Source organism: Kogia breviceps, chromosome 8 (assembly GCF_026419965.1).
Source record: "Kogia breviceps isolate mKogBre1 chromosome 8, mKogBre1 haplotype 1, whole genome shotgun sequence".
Taxonomy (NCBI): Eukaryota; Metazoa; Chordata; class Mammalia; order Artiodactyla; family Physeteridae; genus Kogia; species Kogia breviceps.
Genome location: NC_081317.1, coordinates 36,866,607 through 36,888,139, shown reverse-complemented (window position 1 = coordinate 36,888,139; position 21,533 = coordinate 36,866,607). Strand labels below are relative to the sequence as shown.

At 41.4% G+C, this 21,533-nt stretch overlaps 1 protein-coding gene across 13 annotated transcripts in view; it reads left to right on the top strand.

The window, feature by feature from the left end:
• The window catches only part of AOPEP (aminopeptidase O (putative)), a 572,337-nt gene that overhangs the window by 54,012 nt on the left and 496,792 nt on the right, over positions 1 to 21,533 (top strand). For all 13 annotated transcript variants that reach the window (XR_010841931.1, XR_010841933.1, XR_010841932.1 and 10 more), the window contains exons 2-3: positions 2,436 to 3,348; positions 16,731 to 16,897. Coding sequence is in view for 9 of the 13 variants with exons in the window: in XM_067041205.1 (XP_066897306.1) it covers positions 2,573 to 3,348; positions 16,731 to 16,897 (943 nt within the window). In the remaining 4 variants the exon portion in view is untranslated. The remainder of the gene's footprint in view (positions 1 to 2,435; positions 3,349 to 16,730; positions 16,898 to 21,533) is intronic.

Sequence of the window (21,533 nt, the reverse complement as noted above, 5' to 3'; positions counted from 1 at the left end):
TAAGGGTAGGGGATTAAGAGGTATGAACAAATTATGTATAAAATAAGTTACAATGATATATTGTACAACACAGGGAATATAGCCAATATTTTATAATAACTATAAATGGAGTGTAACCTTTAAAAGTTGTGAATCACTGAATTATATACCTGTAGCTTACATAATATTGTTCATCAACTAGACTTCAATTAAAAAAAAAAGAATCTACTGAAGAGGACAAAAAGATTTCCAGTTAGGTTGACAAACAAAGTGATATTAACAGTCTTGGATGGGCAGGGCTCTAAGGCAGCCTAGGGACAGCCACCAGGGACAGAAGTGATGAAAACTACTCTATAGAATATATTTTATTAAATTATATTAACTTTCACCAGTAAATGAAGGAATCTATTAGGGTTAGACAATAAATGGTTTTATCTGTATTATTAGAAATACTAAAGTATTCTATTTCAAATTTGATAGTTTAGACAGCCACAAAGTTAACCCTTGTCTTAATTGATTCAGGCTTTTCCTTGTGTGTGTATTCAGTTTTTTAAAAAATATTATTAAAAAAAAATTTTTAATAGCCCAATCAACAAAATACTGCATTACAGCAGCTCCAAACACCAGCAGGATGAAGTTTTAACAACTGTTGTTTCTAATTACATAGATATAGCCAATAGCTTTATTGTAGTTTATTATTCATTATGTGACAAGTTCAATTGTTCTCATGCAGAAAAGAAAATACCCTGGCTTATTCCCTTTGTCCATTGACTTTTCTAGGATTAAAGTGAGTGCCAGCTTCTCCTTAAAGTAATCTCAGACTATTCTTTTACATCCCTGATTTCTCTCAATTCCTATCATTCTTAAAGTCAAAGTGTGTATTATCACATACAGTTTGGTGGGGATGGGGGAAGGAGAGTAGGGAGCAGGGAAGGATTTCAGGAGGCCATTGGACTTGAACTGTGTGGAGGGAGAATAGAATTTGGCAGGTGGATATGGGAGGTGGGAGCCAGGAGCACTCCAGGTATGGCACACTACTTGCCTCCAAAAGGCATGGAGGCAAGATGTCAGGTCATCTTTAGGGAGTAGTGTGCTGAGCAGGCCCTTTGACTAGAGGACAAGGATTCAAAGGGAGTGTGGTCTCCATGACTGGAAAAAATAGCCTGAAACCAGATTGTACAAGGCTGCAGGAAGCCAGCTTCTTTTAAGGATAGGTGAGATTTTGATGAGGAAATAACCTGTGGAGAGGTAGAAAAATGAAAATTCAATAGTTTTGATTGTTGGAATGAGATTCTAGAAGGAAAGGAAATAAGAGTCTAGGAGATTGGCAGAAAAAGTTAGAAGGGAAGTGAGGAGGAGTTAAACAATAAAAAGGGAGGGCTTAATTTTACTTGAAAAGTCAAGCAAGTAATGTTGTTTTGCTGTTGATAAAAAAATACCTCTTGATATTTAGAAATACAAAAGTGATTTTAAATAAATCTACTCTGTCAGAGTCTTTGTTTCTTTTCCCCTGCCATTTTTTTTCTACTTTTGGTTAAAAAAAATATGCTGAAAGATATTAGGTACACAACAGGGACTGAAATAATTTCAAATAATTTTTCTTTTAGCTGGATTGCTGTTATAAAATAGGACTACATTTTGATCAGAACTTTTATGAAGAACTTGGGCATTTTATTACAACATCTGTTTCCACGTTTTAATTTCTCTCTTTCCTTTTATAGGCATTTGCATACCGTTTTTTTTTCAGATGAGAAGACCTTTTCGTTTGCCACAAGAAGGCTATTATCCAGAATGTTAATGGGCTTTCAGCTATTAAGATGTAATGATATACCTTGAGTATTTAACTATAAATTTGAAAAATCTCCATGAACAATCTCAAAGGAATACTTAGAATGCACTCTTGGTAAATTGGCTCATTTTCCTGTAATTTACTGGAAGTGCTGATATGAGAGCAGTCCTAATGTGAAAAGTACAATAATCCCTGGAGTTACATTGTATGTATTAAATGATTACTCTCAAAGAATAAAACATATGAGACCATTTAGCCTTCATTCACATTTGTTACTTAGAATCACAGTAGAGAAATAATCACTTTTCTTTTGGTGCACAAAATTAGAAACGATACATTTAATATCTTTTAAAACAAGAGATACAGTGATGTTACACTTTTGCCTAACAATTGCTCTTTTCCAAAACAAGGACTGTTCTAGTTAGGAACATGATTCTTCTGGTTTTGTGGAGGCCCCTTTCATTCCATTGATAATTGAAATATTTTTAGAAACCCATAATGTAGTTTTCTTTGATGTCAGTCAAAAAGATTAGTCTGCCTTCTAGCCATGAGCTTCCACTACATCGGGGAGTTATTTAAGGAGGTAGTCAACTTGCAGAAGCAGCAGTTGCAGGAGCAAAGGGTCTTGTTTGGAATTTTGTGTGATTGTGTTTTTCTTCTTTACCAGGGTACTGAAAGCTGTGGAACCCTAATGTGTGACATCAGGTGTTTTTTGGTAAGCAGCCATTTATGACTCTGGAAGATTGGGACTGACAGGAAGCCCCTTCTGAGATTTTAACAAAGTTCTCGAACAACACCTATACCATGGACATAAAGCTGGATCCTTCCCGAGATGACCTGCCTCTCATGGCCAACACCAGCCACATACTTGTGAAGCACTATGTACTGGATTTAGATGTGAATTTCGAAAGTCAAATCCTTGAGGGCACCATAGTGCTTTTCCTCGAGTCCGGAAATAAATTCAAGAAACAGAGTAGTTCCAATGAGGAAACCTACCCATCAGAGTCAAACGAAGCCTGCAAATTTAGGACGCCTGAACCCTGCCATATTCCTGTGACAAATACAAGGACCGTCTCATCTAAAATGGGATATAATGATTTTGTAATCTGTGGTGAAGGTGAAAAAGATACTTCTGGTAAAGATGGTAACCATGACAACCAGGAACAGGCTTCTGGGATTTCTAGCTCAAAGTACTGCTGTGACACAGGGAATCATGGGAGTGAGGATTTTTTGCTAGTGTTGGACTGCTGTGATTTATCTGTGTTAAAGGTTGAGGAGGTGGATGTTGCTGCTGTGCCAGGTATTGAAAAACTTGCAAGGTCTCCCAAGCTCAGGAATCAGATTGTACGTGAACTCGTGGCTCTGCCTGCAGATCGTTGGAGGGAGCAGTTAGACTATTATGCTCGCTGCAGCCAGGCTCCTTGTTGTGGGGAACTCCTGTTTGACATTGACACTTGGAGCTTACAGATCAGGAAGACAGGGGCTCAGACAGCTACTGACTTTCCTCATGCCATAAGGATACGGTACACAACCAAACCCCAGGGGCGATCAGTTTCATGGACCTCAGACCAGAGTGGCAGGTAGGTTATCTGGGCACTCTGCAGTCCCCTGCCCATTAATCTTACACACCGGGAGATGAGTCTTTGTAAAGACACTCCTCTTTATTGTGGCATTACCCATCTAACCTTAAATCCTTCGACCCACAGTGAAGCAGGTAAATTCCCAGGCATGCTGAACTCTTAATAGGATTACTTCCCTTAACTCAGGATGAAAAGATTACTTTATTAAGCCCCTGTATTACTGAGTTAGGAGACTGAAAGTCAGGTTTAATGGTTAAATGCCCAGCCTAGCTCTCTGTTGAGATCTCTGCTGGCAACTTCCAGTACTGTAGATGGAAATGATATGTATCTTTGAACAAGTACTTTCTCAAAGTTCCTTCATATTCCCCCTGAGGGATTACATAGCTGCCAAGTTGGGTTGGTGTGAAGCCTGGCAAAGTGCTTCCAAATAAAGCCAGCTCTGCTTTGTGGCTTTCTTACTGTACCTGTCTCTTGGCAGCAATGCCTCCCTGGACTTCGTCAGTTATTATGTAATATGAACCCTCAAACACTGGAAAGATCTGGTTCTGAGGAGTGTGACAGTCAGTCCTGCTGAGTCCACACTTGCCTCTTTGACCATGATTCTGGGTATCTGACACCAAGGAGACTGCTGATTTTTTGTGTGGGGAGAAGGAACTGGTGAGGCATCGATGTTCAGAGGGCGGGTATTTAGGCAGTCATTTGTTCTTTTCTTCTTGCCTGTCCTCTAACAGTTGTTCAGGGTTTTTATTTTTTATTTTATTTTATTTTTTTTTGTGATACGCGGGCCTCTCACTGTTGTGGCCTCTCCCGTTGTGGAGCACAGGCTCCGGACGCGCAGGCGCAGCGGCCATGGCTCACGGACCCAGCCGCTCGGCGGCATGTGGGATCTTCCCGGACCAGGGCACGAACCCGTGTCCCCTGCATCGGCAGGCGGATTCTCAACCACTGCGCCACCAGGGAAGCCCGTTCAGGGTTTTTAGAATTTGAGAATTTTCAAATCAAACTTTATTGCTTCCTCATTATTCTACCTATTTCTTTGTGCTAATGTACTGCAAAGCAATACAATAATTATAGCAGATCATGCTTGGAGGAGTGTTCATCTCTGTGAGCTTGTTTTCAGCGCCTTCTTTTATAGCATTGGACTCCCTTAATGGAGGCAGTGGTCTCGGTAAATTGCTTACATCTCTCCCCCAACTCGGCCCCCAAAAAACCTTTCAGATTACATTTTTTAAAGCATCACTTTCACTTTGAGCTCTCATTATCCCGTTCCTTGCCTCTAATCTTACCTCCTGCTCTGGTCTCCCTCCCTGCTCAGAATGAGTTTGCTTCCTGTCATTTCTGCTGGAGTCTGAGGTGGCCTTTGGGATAGTGCAGGGGTGGTGCAAATTTACATCAGTACAAAAGCATAGTAACTTATCTATAGAATAACTTATTTGACATTCTTGGGAGTCTGTGAGGGAAAGAAATAGGTGTTCCTACTGTATCTTCAGATTTTTTTGAAATTATTGAAGATGGGCTTTTCAGTAAGATTTGACAATATACTGTCTCTAAATATTTAACTAGGAAATTCTAGATTTTATACTCTTGAGATATTTCATTTTTGAATTAGAATAACGGAGAAGAAGAAGCTATCGACAGTATTTAGAAGAAATACTCAATAATGGCATCAAACATGGCTTTCTTCTCAGTGCTTACTACAAAGAAAGAGATTAGACTTGTGAATTACACTGCATGTAAAGTGTTGAGTAGGAATGAGTTATTGATAAATGCTGGTTTCCTTAAAGAAACTCAGAAGGTCCGTGGGCACATTTTGCTCCTGAAATGTTGACTTGAATTTCCTCTTGATGTCTCCTTTTCTGAAAATTCAGTAAAACACATGATCACAGCAGGAGTTTAAGCTGTATTTTTGGAAGTTTGTGATTATATGTTAGTAAATAAATGGCATTTATGCAGTCTTACAGGGTTAAAAAATTTTTTTAATCCTCAAAGATTTTTTTTCTCCCTTTTTTTTTTCTTTTTTTGGGGAGAATTTTATTATAATCAAGATAATCTTCCATGAATGGCCACCAAATCTCTGTAAATTTTCCCACATGCTTAAGAATAAATCTAGGTATATACTGGTAACTGTTTGGATACTACAAGGACTTAAAATGCCCAAGGATCCCAGCTTACTAGACAGAAATAATTGCTTAGTGATATGAGCAGATAGTAATCATCAGAGTTACAATGCTTTATGAATATAATTGTGTGAAAATGTAAAATTTCATAATTGTGTGAAAAATATAACTGGGTAGAGCTTACTTCCTTCAAGGCATAGAGTCTACATTTATTAAACTAAAGTAGTGGTTACATTTTTATCCTTGAATGGCAGAATACTATCCATATGCCTACTATAAATTCTTAGTCTGGATGAGAAACTTTTTATTCCCATTTTACAAGTAGGAAAATTGAATAAAGTTACTGAAAGCTCCTAGAAAAATCCATGGGTTAATTGTGAAAGGGAGCTATGTTTCTTACTTTTGATTTTTACCATGTTCCTTATTGTATGCAAAGATTTCAATACATTTTAAAAAACAAATTATATTAGCTTTCAATAAACTTCTGTTTTTAAGCAGATACTAGACAGAAACTTAAGAAAGGCTCTAAACTGGTACTTTTCCTTTCAAGTTCCATCAGTGGCTTCTCGCCTTCCCACTCTCATCCTACCCTTTGTGGAGAATAAAACTTGTTATTTTGTTTGATAATATGTAAATAAATAATCACTTAGGAGGTCAGAGGATCCTAGGATGAAATGTAAAATGTGACAGAACAATCTAGCTATATTAAAAATGTATGAGGGCTAACCTGGCGGCGCAGTGGTTGAGAGTCCGCCTGCCGATGCAGGGGACACGGGTTCGTGCCCCGGTCTGGGAAGATCCCACATGCCGCGGAGCGGCTGGGCCCGTGAGCCATGGCCTCTGAGCCTGAGTGTCTGGAGCCTGTGCTCCACAACGGGAGAGGCCACAACACTGAGAGGCCCGCGTACCGAAAAAAAAAAAAAAAAAAAGTATGAAACAAATTCACTGAAGGGAGTAGAGGAAAAAGATACTGACCTAAGTAACTTCAGAAATAAGTTGAATCTGTAAGGCTAAAGGCAAAAGGAACTGTACATAAATACTGTACTGTAGTTGATAGAGTTGTTTCCCATGGGGGTGCAGGTTAACAATACTGGTACCACTGTACGTGTATCCTGGAATTGAGCAATTTAGTAAATGGATGCAGATGATGGGAGCCAGGTTTCTCACTGCTGAGTATGAGCAAGGGGAGGAGGCTAGAATGATCCATGTGGAAATGGATTAGAATTGGAGACATCACTATGAACTCGTGTTTAGCATACTATAGATACAGATGGTTGCATATAGAAATAATTATAGATATGGTTGTTTGCAAGTGATATCATACACACATATATTTCCTTGTTTGTCAGCTGAGTGGGTTTAGAAGCAGTGAGTGTACCCTAGAGCCTGGATCTTGGTTTCTAATATATTCTCCAGTAAAGGAACCAGGGCTTCTTGGAGGAACAGCTGGGACTGGGGCAGGCAACATGCAAGATGAAGGTGGAGCATCTATAGTGCCAGAAAGTAAGGAAATGCTCAAACAGCAGCAACAAGAACCTGGAATTACGTGTGTCTGTCAAAGTCCAAGGAGCCATCTGAAAGAACTCCTAATGACTCAAACTGAGCAACAAAATAAAATAGTTTTAGATGATAACCCAAAGTATAAAATAAATATTCATGAGTCCATACTAATATAAAACTGATTGACTTAAATAAACAAATGGAGGAGAATGGCCAAATCAATGGTGCGAAGGAAGTCCAAGTTATATAGATACTCTACCCTTAACGTGGTAGAGCATAACTCCTCACTCCTTAAGTGTGAGCTACTCATAGTGACTTCCTTCCAAAGAGGACAGTATGAAAAGGGGGAAAAAGTCAATTTTCATTGGAGAAATCTGATAAACGTGACCTCGGCAAGGAGATCAAAGTTAACATCAACAGTGATGAGTCACATTGATAGTATGTACCCTTGGTATGGTGTGATGAATATGTCATCTTTGTGATCTTCTTCCCCAAAACCCATAACCCCAGTCTATACAAGAGAAAAACATGAGATAAATCAGACTTTCAACAAAATACCTGACCAGTACTCCTCAAAACTCTCAAGGCCAACATAAATAAAGTCTTCAGAAACTGTCACAGTCAAGAGAAGCCTAAGGATGATGATTAAAATTAATGTAGTATCCTGGTATAGAAAAGGGACTTTAGAGAAAAACTAAGGAAATCTGAGTAGTTTAGTTAATATCTGGACGTTAGTTAATAATAATGTGTCAACTGTGACAAATATACTAATGTAAGTTGTAGGGCAAACGGTATGGGATACACGGGGGCTCTGTGTTTTATCTTTGTACTTAAAAAATAAATCTAGGGGCTTCCCTGGTGGCACAGGCGTTGAGAGTCCGCCTAACGATGCAGGGGACCCGGGTTCGTGCCCCGGTCCGGGAAGATCCCACATGCGGCGGAGCGGCTGGGCCCGTGAGCCATGGCCGCTGAGCCTGCGCGTCCGGAGCCTGTGCTCCGCAACGGGAGAGGCCACGACAGTGAGAGGCCCGCGTACTGCAAAAAAAAAAATAAATAAAAATAAATAAATAAATCTAAAACTGATAAAATAAAAAACTCATTAAAGAATAAACTTCAAATTTGAAAAAAAAAATCATCTTTCCATCCTGAAATTCCTCTTTCATAAGAGCTCTCGTCCCATTTTTACCAAGTAGCAATGATCTCTGGACAAGAACTGAAAATGTATTTGCAGCTATAAAAGAGTTTTCCTTTCAATCATTGTCAATCATTTCTTCTTCCTCATTGTTATTCTAGTTCTAAAATGAAATAGCTGGAAATATAAAAACTACATTTTCTTACTTTGTTTTAGCCATTGTGGGGCTCTGGCTTCTCTTGAACCTAAATGCTCTTTCTTGCCTCCATCATTCAGATAACTGGATTTTAGGTGACCTTTAAAAATGACTGATGGGGCTTCCCTGGTGGCGCAGTGGTTGAGAGTCCGCCTGCCGATGGCAGGGGACACGGGTTTGTGCCCCGGTCCGGGAGGATCCCACATGCCGGGGAGCGGCTGGGCCCGTGAGCCACGGCCGCTGAGCCTGCGTGTCTGGAGCCTGTGCTCCGCAACGGGAGAGGCCACAACAGTGAGAGGCCCGTGTACCGCAAAAAAAAAAAAAAATTAAAAAAAAATAAAAATGACTGATGAAATAACCACATACATAACAATATGATACATGCTTCTTGGAAAAAATGTTTATTACTTTTGTGTGGTGTGTGAGTATGTGTGCCCTTTGAAAATATTTTGATGCAACAGTCAAGAATGTGTAACGGTGTTCTTGCTAAGCTAGACAGGAAGAGGCCTTAATATCTTTTTGATTCTAGAGCCTCAACATACTTAAGAAAAAAAATCTTTAAAAAAATGGAAATCTTTATTCAAAGTTTATGTACTTTCTGCATTTTCCTGCCTTTTTTCCATTCCAGTGAATAAAATGTTATTTAAAACCGAAGCATTTTTTTCTGGTAACCCATTCCTTTTTCCCTTTGGGTCATTATAATAGTTGTGGAACCAGCCAAGTGGTCTAGGAGATCTTGCTTAAGCTGATGACATCACTGAACATGAGTTGAATGGAGGGGAAATTCAGTTAAACATAGGAAATTTTATTTTTAAAACTATCATTATTTGGGTCATTGTTAAAGATAGCTGACTAGGAAAACATTATAACTTAAAGTGATATTAAAATTTAAAATTTCCTATATCACTATGATGTTTCTTTGTTTCAGACAAAGCCAGAATGATGTTGGCAAAATACTAAGGAGGGAATGATTTTTTAAAATTATATTTATTGTTCAGCTGTTGGACCAAGGACGATGTAGACCTTTGGAGTATTTTTAGTTTGATATCAAAACCAGATGTTAAAACATGTCCCCCCACCACACACACACACACACACACACAAACACGAAAATAGTTTCATTGTTTTGTGTCTTACTATTAAGTTTTAAAATTAAAAGAATGAGCAGAAGATATTTTAGAAGAGATTTCAGGTCTAAAATGAACATTTCTGTAATTAATACCTTTTTTTCCCCCTACTTGCATCAAGAAACCAATGTAAAATTCATGAGAACTGAAGGGGAAATACACATTAATTCTATAATATCATTGTATAACTGCAAAGGAGGAATTGATAATCCCAAACATGAAAATGTTCGGAAGTGTTCTTTTTCAGCCTCCTTATCCCCTTGCTGCACTGTCTAGATGGATCTCTATTTCTCAGAATCCCAGTTGAGTATTGGGAGAAAAGGCAATGATGGACTGTCTTAATTTAAACAAGTAACAAAAATGACCAAACAACAGCAAAAAAACCCATAAATCAGCAAACATCAACAGAAAATAACAAATCAAAATGACCTATAACCAAAAGCATGGAGTGTTGAAAAGAATCTAAAAATTGTGGGCTTCCCTAGTGGCGCAGTGGTTGAGAGTCCTCCTGCCAATGCAGGGGACGCGGGTTCGTGCCCCAGTCCGGGAAGACCCCACATGCCGCGGAGCGGCTGGGCCCGTGAGCCATGGCCGCTGAGCCTGCGTGTCCGGAGCCTGTGCTCCGCCAAGGGAGAGGCCACAACAGTGAGAGGCCCACGTAACGCAAAAAAAAAAAAAAAAAAAAAAAAAAAGTGAGAGCCAAGAGAACTGAGTACTCAGAGCTGGGCTGCCAACTGGCTGTGTGACTTCAGATAAGTCATTTTACATCTCTGGAGCTTAATTTCCTCATGTGTAAAATGAGAAAATTCCATGAGAGGATCTCCAAATGTTTTCCATACATGAAATCCTATACTCACAAGGGACTTCCAGGTGAAAAGTGCTCTCTTTGCCTGTACAAACAGCTTGCTTACTTTGCACCCAAAACACCTCTGTTAAAGAAGAGGTGACTTCCTGTCTCAAAGCCACTTTCAGTCCAGTCCATTTTGACCATACACAAAATCTATCCAAGTCAAAGCAGCATTGTCCTTGGACTTGCCATATATTTTATTATGATTGGTGAGTCACAGTTTTGGTGACTGTGCCATGAAGAAGAATGATGATAAGGGGTGTGTGTGAGAATGTGTGTGTGTGTGTGTGTGTGTGTGTGTGTGTGTGTGTGTGTGTGTGTGTGTGTAGGGGTGAGAGAGTTGTGGTTGACACTTCCTGTTTTAGATCGGGTGCAGGAAGGAGTACAGATGGAAAGGAATTAGAGGAGGCCTGAAGACTTTGTAACTCTGGGGAGTTTATAAAAGAATCTGACCCACTGAGCTGTCACATCTGTGGCCCCCTGGCTTCCAGTGACCAGATCAGTGTGGGAAAACATCCCATCAAGCCACACCCACGGGGGGCTCATCACCTCCTACCGCAATCTGTTGAAGCAGCCCTCTCACCAGGTGTTGATCTGTGATAATCAAGTCTCTGAAAATGGATGGGTGATTTTTATGGAAAGTGGTGAAACTTGAAACTTTTTTTTTTTTTTTTTTTTTTTTGCGGTGCGCGGGCCTCTGACTGTTGTGGCCTCTCCCGTTGCGGAGCACAGGCTCCGGACGCGCAGGCTCAGCGGCCATGGCTCACGGACCCAGCCGCTCCGCGGCATGTGGGATCTTCCCGGACCGGGGCACGAACCCGTGTCCCCCTGCATCGGCAGGCGGACTCTCAACCACTGCGCCACCAGGGAAGCCGGAAACATTTTTTTTAAACTAAAAATAACCCCCTTTCACTCCGACTGCAAAAAGACATGAATATAGTAAACTGAAAATAAAAGAAAATACATGGTTTGAATCTATTCCCTAAAGTTTTATAGATGGCTTTAAAGATGGCTCCTTCTAAAAAGACAAGCAAACATGTTAGTTTAGTTGATGTCTTAGTCGATTTGGGCTGCTATAACAAAATACTGCAGAGCAAATGGTTTGTAAACAAGAGAAAAATATTTCTCACAGTTCCGGAGGCTAGAAGTCAGAAATCAGGATGCCAGCATCGTTAGGTCCTGGTTAAGGCCCTCTTTTGTGTTGCAGACTGCCGACTTCTGGCTGCGGCTTCACATGGTGGAAGGGGCTCGGAAGCTCCGTCTGGCCTCTTTTATAAAGGCATTAATCTCATTCATGAGGGTGTGCCCTTATGACCTAAGCACCTCCCAAAGACCCCACCTCCTAATACCATCACTTTGGGCATTAAGATTTCACATATGAATTTGGACGGACACATTCAGACCATAGCAGCATAGTGTATCTTGTCCTCATTTGACTACTCTGCATACACACAAACATGTAACAAGAAGCTGAAGTAATTGTTACTCTGACAGGTTCTTCCTCAATTTAGGAGTTCTTTAATGGCAACAAGCCATGGGCTTGCCTGTGACCCCCATCTTAACCCTGTTTTCTTTCTGATTTTCAGTGGCCTCCTCCCATTCCCACAACTCCTGTGCAGTTAGTCTGGGCTCTCCAGGGGGGTCTTCCATGTGGGTGGGTATCCCAGGGCATGTAGAACGAGCCCTGGTGAAAGAGAATTTTCCTTTTCATGTTGGAAGAAATTGTTCAGTTGGGAAATAATGAAGTTATAAACATCAGAATTGCAGGCTGGCGCCTAAACATCTATCCCATAAGCATTTTAGCAACATGGCCGAGGTGCAAGGCTGTGCCTGTTGAATAAACACAGCTGCATTTCTTTGGGAGATTACATATCCAGATAACTGCAGAGCATGTTTATAAATGCACATAGATTTTCCTCCCCTCTTGGGACACAGGGGCGGGGGTGGGGGGGGAGGGAGGGGTGGGGAATGTGTGTGTGATAGGAGTCACCACGTAGAGAGTATGATTTTCAGGAGAGTATAACTCCACGAAGACCTTATGTCGACCAGTTCTCCACTTTCTGTCGGATGCCCAAAATTCCACCACTAGACCTTAATCCAGGGGTTAAAGCTTTCATCCCTGTTAAAATGCAGTTACTTAATTTTAGATTGTTTTAGACATTTGCACCATGACGTGTGACATGCATAAGAATATCAGATTGTGAAAGCTGAAAAAGCCATCGGTTATGAAGTCACTGGCACTTGGTTTGAGTGTGTTGAGGAGGGAGGAGTGAATTTGCAGCTGAGAAAGAAGAAAAGGCCAAGAAGGGAGTAGACTGGGAACAGGAAGGGAATCTACATTTTCAAAAAATTTTGTCTAGGATTGTTTTCCTATTTATGAAAACACTCCAATAAGAAAGTGATTCAGTATTATATCAGACAAGGGTATATTTATGGGTGTGGCTTTCAGACAGATGAATTGATCTATACTTTCAGAGTTATAGCTCTAGAGACCAAGTGGAAAGCTAGAAAGAAAGCGTATAGACTTTGGCAGAAAGGTTGCCCCAGCCATATAAAGAGGGGAGGGAAAGAGACTTGTGGGGACAGTGGGAGGATTGGAGGTGAGAGCTTCCTGGGGTCTGGCCAGGCAACTAACCCCCTTGGTGGGACACTTCAGGCGCCAATGCAAAAAGAGCCTTCAAGAGGATGACAGGGTCGATCAGGACAAAACTCTAGAACAAAATATCTAGAACAAGGCTGTTTAGAGGGGGAAATAATAGAGAACTGGGGAGGAAATGATGGTGATAACATGCTTTTTAAAATCCAGTCAATGGAAGGATTCCCTCCCCACCTCCCTATTTGTGTAGGATACCCAGACTCAAATCTGCCTGCAACATCAATACTTACTACTTCATAAAATCATCATTTCTAAATTTTTGAGATAGGTCTAATTTCAGACACTCAGTCCCATTGTTGGACACTATACTGTTTGGGTTTAGGAAATTGAGGTCTCTGTGTCCATACAAGTGTCCTTTGCCATATGGTGTGTTAAGCCCTTTCTATGCAAATTAAACAGGTAGGAACTCCCCTTCTCCCTTGTCCCTTCCTGTGACCTGCCTGGCACCCTTCGTTTCTTCTCTTGTTTAATAACTTCATGATCCATCTTATCTCTTGAGGCAGAAACCTGAGAAAATTCTGTAATCTATTGCTGCATAACTAATTACCTCAAAACCAAACAGCTTAAAAGAACAAAACTTAAACACAGTTTCTGAGAGTCAGAGATCCAGAAGCAGCTTAACTGGGTTGTTCTGGCTTAGGATCTCTTACAGTGTAGCAGTCAGCTGTCTGCCGGGGCCACAGACATCACAAGGCTTGGCTGGAGCTGGAAGATCCTCTTCCAAACTCACGTGCAAGGTTGTTGACAGGCCTCAGATCCTCACTGACTGTGGGCCAGAGGCCTTCGTTCCTACCACATGAGCTCCTCCGTAGACTGCCTGAGTGATCTCATGACGTGGCACCCCCCGCCCTGCCCTGAGGAAGTGATGGGACACAGAGGAAAACCCCTAAAACAAAAGTCAGAGATTTAAAAATAATCTGATCTCAGAAGTGACATCACTTCTGCCATAGCCATCGGTCACACAGGCCAACCTGATACAATGTGGGAGGGGACTACACAGGGGTGTGAATACCAGGGACAGGGGTCACTGGGGTCCATCTTGGAAGTTGGTTACCTCAGAGGGGCCTTCTGTTCCTTCCTTCTCCTTCAGCAAATCGCTATGTCTTTCTGATTCTTCCTCTGCAGTGTTTCCTCACATATGACCTCATCTCAAATCTGATTGTTTCTTCTGGAAAGAGGTATGGAGGCTGATGGAGGAAGCCTTGGGGACCACATACCTAAGGGCACAGGTGGAATGCATAATAATATACCAGCATGACCTCCAACCCAAGCTATCGGGAGGAGAGCAAACATCTGGGCAAGCCAGTCTTTTGGGGAGGATTTGCTCCCTGTGCAGGGAAGGGAAGACCTGTAGCACCAGAGTCACCCGAGGGAAGTGAGGTGCTACGTGCAAAAGCAAGAGAGCACAGATACTTTTAGACTTGGCCTAAGTACCCTAGGACTTAGGGCCATAATATGGGGTCAGCTTCCCCCGTGCATGAGGCAGAGAAAGTCTTAGGCGATCTCTAGGCAAGGGCCTCCCACCTCCCTGTGAGCATCACAAATAGGTTTATCTCCACAAGTCTACTTAGATTGGAAGTGGATTCCTAAATCTCATGAGCTGAGCAAAATTGTGGGGTCCATTCTGCTTCAGTGAGAAAGCAAGCCTTGATTCTCAATGGCTGCCATTGTCAGAGGAAGAGGAGTTATACCTGCCATTTGGCCAGTGGCAATATAGTCTGTTTCCACTGACTACATGTTTCGTCTTGGGATCCTTCCCTAAGATGGGCCTTTTGGGGAAAAAACAGGTGGAATTTTCAGAACTTGAGCTGCTAAAGCACCCCCCCGCCCCGCAACCCCGCAGGCAACCACAACCGGCAGCCCCGACTAGGAGGAGGTGGCTTTAGGCGACTTCGTCATTAGGTTCTCAAACAACCTGAAGTTGGGCAGTTAACTAAGGCTAAGTCAATTAACCAAGGATCCAAGGGGACCAGGGTGGGAGCTCAGCACTCACTGAAATTGATGGGGGATTCTGGGCCTTCCATGAGAATTTGCCTTTGTTCTTGTATCTATGTTTCTGGGACGTAATCATAGGTTTATGGATCAGAACAGATAATAGAAGTCACATACCTGCCCCCCATCCCCATTTTGCATATGACTCAGAGACGTCAAGGGACTTTTCCATAGCCACTTAATGAGTTGGTAACCCAGCCAGGACTAAAGTTTTCTGAATTTCTAACCTTCTTTACCTGCCTCATGTCAATTCTATGAGTTATCACAGCATATACACTTCTAGGAGGTAGACTGCCTGTTTGCTCTAAGGTCCATTTTCTGCTCTTATTATGATCTTCTCTGAATGACAAGGAACCTCATTTCTCAGGCTGCCTTGTCTTCTGGCTTCCTGTCAGGTTTGGCCAATGCGGGGCATTGATGGAACATTCGAGAGTTGGCGAGAAACAAGGTATTTCCTCCCCTCTTTCTGCTTCTTTTGGCATCTCCATCAATGACTGAGTCTCCCTGGTCCCAGCACCCATTGGACATTCCCCACTGTGACTCTGGCTTCTGTCAAATGACCCTGTAACAACCAGTAACAGTAGCTCCTCCAACCCGTGGAGTCACAGCTCCTTACCACTGTGGCTAATCTCTGAGTTGCCTTACTCTCCCCTGTTTGGCTTCTCAGCACTTCTATTACTTGTATGACCAATTCCCTATGTTAAATTACCTCTGTTTATTAAGTCCTAGACTGGTTTCTTTTTTCCTTCCTGGACCGTGACTGATGGAGTGGGGCCATTATTCTGTGTGTTCTTGCTCATTGTAAGAACACAATAAATGTTCAGTCATAACAATGTTAACTAAAAAGGAAAACCAGTTTATGCGAGAGAGGTAGTGCTCTGCTCTATTATTTACTCTATAAATCAAGCTGATTAAACTATATCATATTTGCCATAACTCCTGCAAAGCAAAAAGTAGAAACATTTTACTAAGACATCTTCCTGAGGGTCAGTCTGTACCTTCTCCTCTGTGGTGTTAAAAGAATAGATTTCTTTGATCTCATAGATTTTTTTTTTTTTCCATTTCTGTCTGTGACTTAATCATGGAAGGGACTGTTCTTGATATGTGCGGGTTTGTGTTTTTTAACTGTAGCGGAATGAGCCCTAATGTCATGCTGTTGGTTTCCTACACTTGCTTTGGTAACAACTCTGCACTTGGCCTTCCCGTCACAAGCCTGGTTGTTGTGACCTACAGTCCTGTTGATATGCCAACCCCTGTTCTTGGCCTCCACACAAGGATTCCCACAAGGGTTCCTTTTGAGATGGTGGTTTCCAAGATTGGGGGTATCTGTCCGCCAGCACTGGATTTGAGACCACCGGCTTGTTTTTCTAAGTATTAATATCTCAGTGATCGCTAAACATATTTTCTTTTCCAGAATATTTTCCAAAATTTTTTAGGAATGTCTCTAAGAGACAACTTTTTTCTTTCGAAGGCCTAAGGGCCTAATGGGAGGGGCAAGGCTAATGTAAACTGTAATTTGGCAGACTAGTATTTAAAACTTTATCCAAAAAAAATTTTTCCCCTTAACAAACAAACAAACACACAAACAAAAAACTCTCTTTACATGTTTAAGTAATTCATTTGGGAGAAATTACCACAGCTATTCACACAGCCCTTGGCAGTTTCAGTTCAGGATGCTCTGAAACCAGTCAACTACAAAGTCTCAGATATTTTCTCTTTGAAAGCTCAACTTAACCTTCGCTACTGTGGTGGTGAGAAAAGTGACAACTCATTTTAAAGATTCTCCCCCTTTGTTTCTTTGTCTTTCTTCTGCAGGCCATGTGTTTATACTATGGGATCGCCCATAAACAACAGGGCCCTTTTTCCATGCCAGGAGCCACCCGTTGCCATGTCAACATGGCAGGCTACAGTTCGAGCAGCTGCATCTTTTGTTGTTTTAATGAGTGGGGAAAATTCTGCCAAGCCAACACAGCTTCGGGAAGGTACTGTACGTGTGTTCTGTGCTTCTTTATGTATTGCACACATGCTGGACCCAGCAACCCAATACACAGTGTTTTTCTCCACTTTAAAAGAGCTCCTTGATTAGCTGGGTTGGACTGAACATACTATAAAGCATCCTATCAGAGAAAACAGCCCGGGATGGGGAGAGGCACTTGGGAGCCTAGGCATGGCATGTGGGGCTCTTCATGCCAAAGTTATCAATTCCTATATTATTAAGGCAGTTGCTTTCAGCTGATGGTTTGTGGGCCATAAGTGGGTGGTCTTGGTTGAAGACTTTCTGGGCAGGCAAGTGTGTCCTGGAAACACCATTATAGTAGAGTTATCTGTGGTTTGGTCATGGAGCCTGGACAGGGTTATTCATTATTCTGAGCGATAGTGCTCCTGTTGGCTGGCCCACTGGAGTCGTCCTGGTATTGCACCTGTTCTGTACACTATTAGGCCGTGAAGTTTTGTCTTGTTTTTTAAATTAATTAATTAATTAATTATATTTTTGGCTGTGTTGGGTCCTCGTTGTTGTGCGTGAGCTTTCTTTTAGTTGCAGTGAGCAGGGACTACTCTTCGTTGCAGCATGAGGGCTTCTCATTGCGGTGGCTTCTCTTGTTGCACAGCACGGGCTCTAGGCACAAGGGCTTCAGTAGCTGTGGAGCACGGGCTCAGTAGTTGTGGCAAGCAGGCTCTAGAGTGCAGGCTTCAGTAGTTGTGGCCTCCTGGCTTAGCTGCTCCACGGCATGTGGGATCTTCCCGGACCAGGGATCAAACCCGTGTCCCCTGCACTGACAGGCGGATTCTTAACCACTGCGCCACCAGGGAAGCCCTGGCCATGAAGTTTTGAACCAAAGGTGTATAAGAAAGATGGAGGGCAAGTGCTAATGCATCATCAAGGTTTTGTCTGCGAATTTCTTGCTTATTGTAATAATTAACACTTTCAGTTGAGATCCTGGGCATGTTGATGCCAGGTAAAATTTTTGTAATTGCAATATTTCTTTATTTAAAATATGGTGTCTCCTTCCACTACTTATTATAGAGACTTATACAAAAAAGTAAAAGTAATAAAATTAAATAATTTTAAACAAAATGGTTGCTAACATTTTGTTGCATTTCCCTCTGGTATTTAAAATCTCTCTATAGGGACTTCCCTGGTGGCGCAGTGGTTAAGAATCCGCCTGCCAATGCAGGGGACACGGGTTCGAGCCCTGGTCCGGGAAGATCCCACATGCTGTGGAGCAGCTAAGCCCATGCTCCACAACTACTGAGCCTGTGCTCTAGAGCCCGCGTGCCACAACTACTGAAGCCTGTGTGCCTAGAGCCCATGCTCCACAGCAAGAGAAGCCACTGCAATGAGAAGCCCGTGTACTGCAGCAAAGGATAGCCCCTGCTTGCCGCAACTAGGCCCGGGCACCAGCAACGAAGACCCAATGCAGCCAAAAATAAATAAATTTATTTAAAAAAAGAAAAAACATCTCTGTCTATAGTACATATTATCATTTAAAAATTGTCATCATAGCATATAATAGTTTTGTATTCTACTTTTTTCATTTATATCTTGCTTGTCTTTCAGGTCGTTAAGTATTTTTCAAGTTGATAATTTTAATGTCTGCATAATGTTTTATTGTATTAATATATCAGATTTTACTTAACATTTCCATATTATTAGACATTTTTATTGTTTCCAAGGTTTTTTCTTATTATAAATAAAGTTGCATTAAATTCCTGGGGAGATAGTTTGTATAAAGTTAGAATTATTGAGTCTAAAGTTTTGAACCTGTTTAAGGCTGTTGGTACATATCTCAAGTTGTTTTTCAGAAAGGTTGTACCAGTTTACATATCCATCAATAGTTATGAAGGTCTCCTTTTCCTTGGAGTTTCACCCATCTGATAGGCAAGAGAAGGCCTCTCTTTAATTTGGATTACTTCAATTATCAATGAGGTTTCATACATCCTTATATGTTTCTTAACTGTTTTCATTTCCGATTTGTTAATTTCCTTTGCTCATTTTTATATCGAGGTGTTAGTGAGGTTTCCAAAAGTTTGTTTTGTCTTTTAATTTGATTGGATCTTTAAAAAATAAAGATGCTGGGCTTCCCTGGTGGCGCAGTGGTTGGGGGTCCGCCTGCCGATGCAGGGGGCGCGGGTTCGTGCCCCGGTCCGGGAGGATCCCACGTGCAGCGGAGCGGCTGGGCCCGTGGGCCGTGGCCGCTGGGCCTGTGCGTGCGGAGCCATGGCAGTGAGAGGCCCACATACTGCAAAAATAATAATAATAGGCTTCCCTGGTGGTGCAGTGGTTGGGAGTCCGCCTGCCAATGCAGGGCACACGGGTTCGTGCCCCGGTCCGGGAAGATCCCACATGCCGCGGAGCGGCTAGGCCCGTGAGCCATGGCCGCTGAGCCTGCGCGTCCGGAGCCTGTGCTCCGCAACGTGAGAGGCCACAACAGTGAGAGGTCTGCGTACAAAAAAAAAAAAAAAAAATAATAATAATAATAAAGATACTGGGAAAAAAAAAAAAAAAGATACTGGAACTTCCGGGTTAGTGAACACGCAGAGATGTGAGGAGAATTGTGTACCTGGAGAGGGCATGGAAGTTCTGTGCTCCTTCTCACGTACCTTGCCCTGTGCATCTCTTCCATCTGGCTGTTCCTGAGTTGACTGTCCATTTGTCATCAAACCCAGCAGAAAAGTATGCAGGTCTGTTTCTTCGTGCCTTCATTTCCTGTGGAGGCTCCCGTGTCATATAAGACTTACATTGCATAAATCTGTAAGCTATTCTCCTGTTTAAAAATATATATAAAATAGGGCTTCCCTGGTGGCGCAGCGGTTGAGAGTCCGCCTGCTGATGCAGGGGACGCGGGTTCGTGCCCCGGTCCGGGAAGATCCCACATGCCGCGGAGCGGCTGGGCGCGTGAGCCATGGCCGCTGGGCCTGCGCGTCCGGAGCCTGTGCTTCGCAACGGGAGAGGCCACAACAGTGAGAGGCCCGCATATCACACACACACAAAATATATATATATATATATATATATATATAAAATAGAGATATTAATCTCATATTTGTGAAAAGTATTTTTCTCAGTTTTTAGTATACCTTTTAATTTTATGTAATATTTCTAATCTATAGGAGATTTTAAATTTTATGTAATCAAATATGTTAGGTTTCACTTGGGAAGTCTTTCTTTGCTCTACGATTCACCTGTTTTGTTCTAATATTTTAATTTAATTTTAAAAATTTATTTATTTTTGTAATTTCACTCTTTAATCTGTTTGTAGTTTATTCTGGTCAGGGTTGTGAAATGAGGACTAAACATTTTTGTCTTCGAATAGGAAACCAGTTATCCAAGATCATTTATTGAATCTTTTCTGATTTGTGATGTCTTCTTCATAAAAAAACTAGATTTACACATGTAATAAAGCCTTCAATGAATGTTTACTTGATTCTCAAAGTAAAAACAAAACAAATCATATATTTTAAAATTTCATTTTTAAAAATAAGCGGCGTTTACATGGTTCATTTAAAAATGAGCAAAGGATGAAAAAATTTACAATAGATTTCTCCTTTTTTTTTTTTTTTTTTGTGGTACATGGGCCTCTCAGTGTTGTGGCCTCTCCCGTTGCAGAGTACAGGCTCCGGACGCGCAGGCTCAACGGCCATGGCTCACAGGCCCAGCCGCTCTGTGGCATGTGGGATCTTCCTGGACCAGGGCACGAACCCGTGTCCCCTGCGTCGGCAGGCGGATTCTCAACCACTGCGCCACCAGGGAAGCCCTAGGTCTCCTTTTTACTGCTAATTCCCAGCTACCCAGTAACTCTTCCCCAAGGCAACCAAGGTCACCAGTTTCCTTTGTACAGTATACTTTTTCCTCTTTTGTTTTACAAATCATAACATGCTATACACTTTTTTGTACTGTGCTTCCCTCTTTAGAATAAGTTTATCTTATAGATAATTTCTTATCTGACCATGAAGAGCTTTCTCAATATTTTTATGACTATAGAGTATTCCATAAATGGATGTTTCACAATTTAGTTAACCAATAGCTCTTGACTTCATTCTATATCAAATAAAGAATTTAATGGGCATTTACTTCTATCAACTTCCCTCACCCACATTCTCCAGCTTTAATAAGTACAGTTTGGGATTTGCGACTCATATTATCTCTATATTTTGTTTTTGTATTATATCTTCTTTTCTAGGAATTACAATTGTTGTTTTACATTTTCATCCAGTTTCAAATTATATTTTTATATTTGCAATAAGTATTTAGACTTTCTTTACTCTTGATCTCTTAAGTCTGAGTCATCTCCTAGTCAGCTGGGAAATGGCTTCAGTACTTTTTTTTTTCCTTCCTAGAAGGATGGGTATGTGGTATATTTTCTGACCCCTCCCATTTTTAGGTGAGCTTTTTGTTGTGTTTACTTATGAACAATCCTTGGCTAGGTATTAAATTCTTACTTCTTTTCCCTTTTAAAGGACTGTACATGTTTTCATTACCATATCTTACTTAGTATTTCAGAGGAGAAATCTGATATCATTTAAAAAAAATTCTTTGAAAGTAGTCTGATTTTTCTGCTTACAGGCTCATAGAATTTAAAAAAATTATTTATGTAATTCAAAACTTTCTAGAATGGA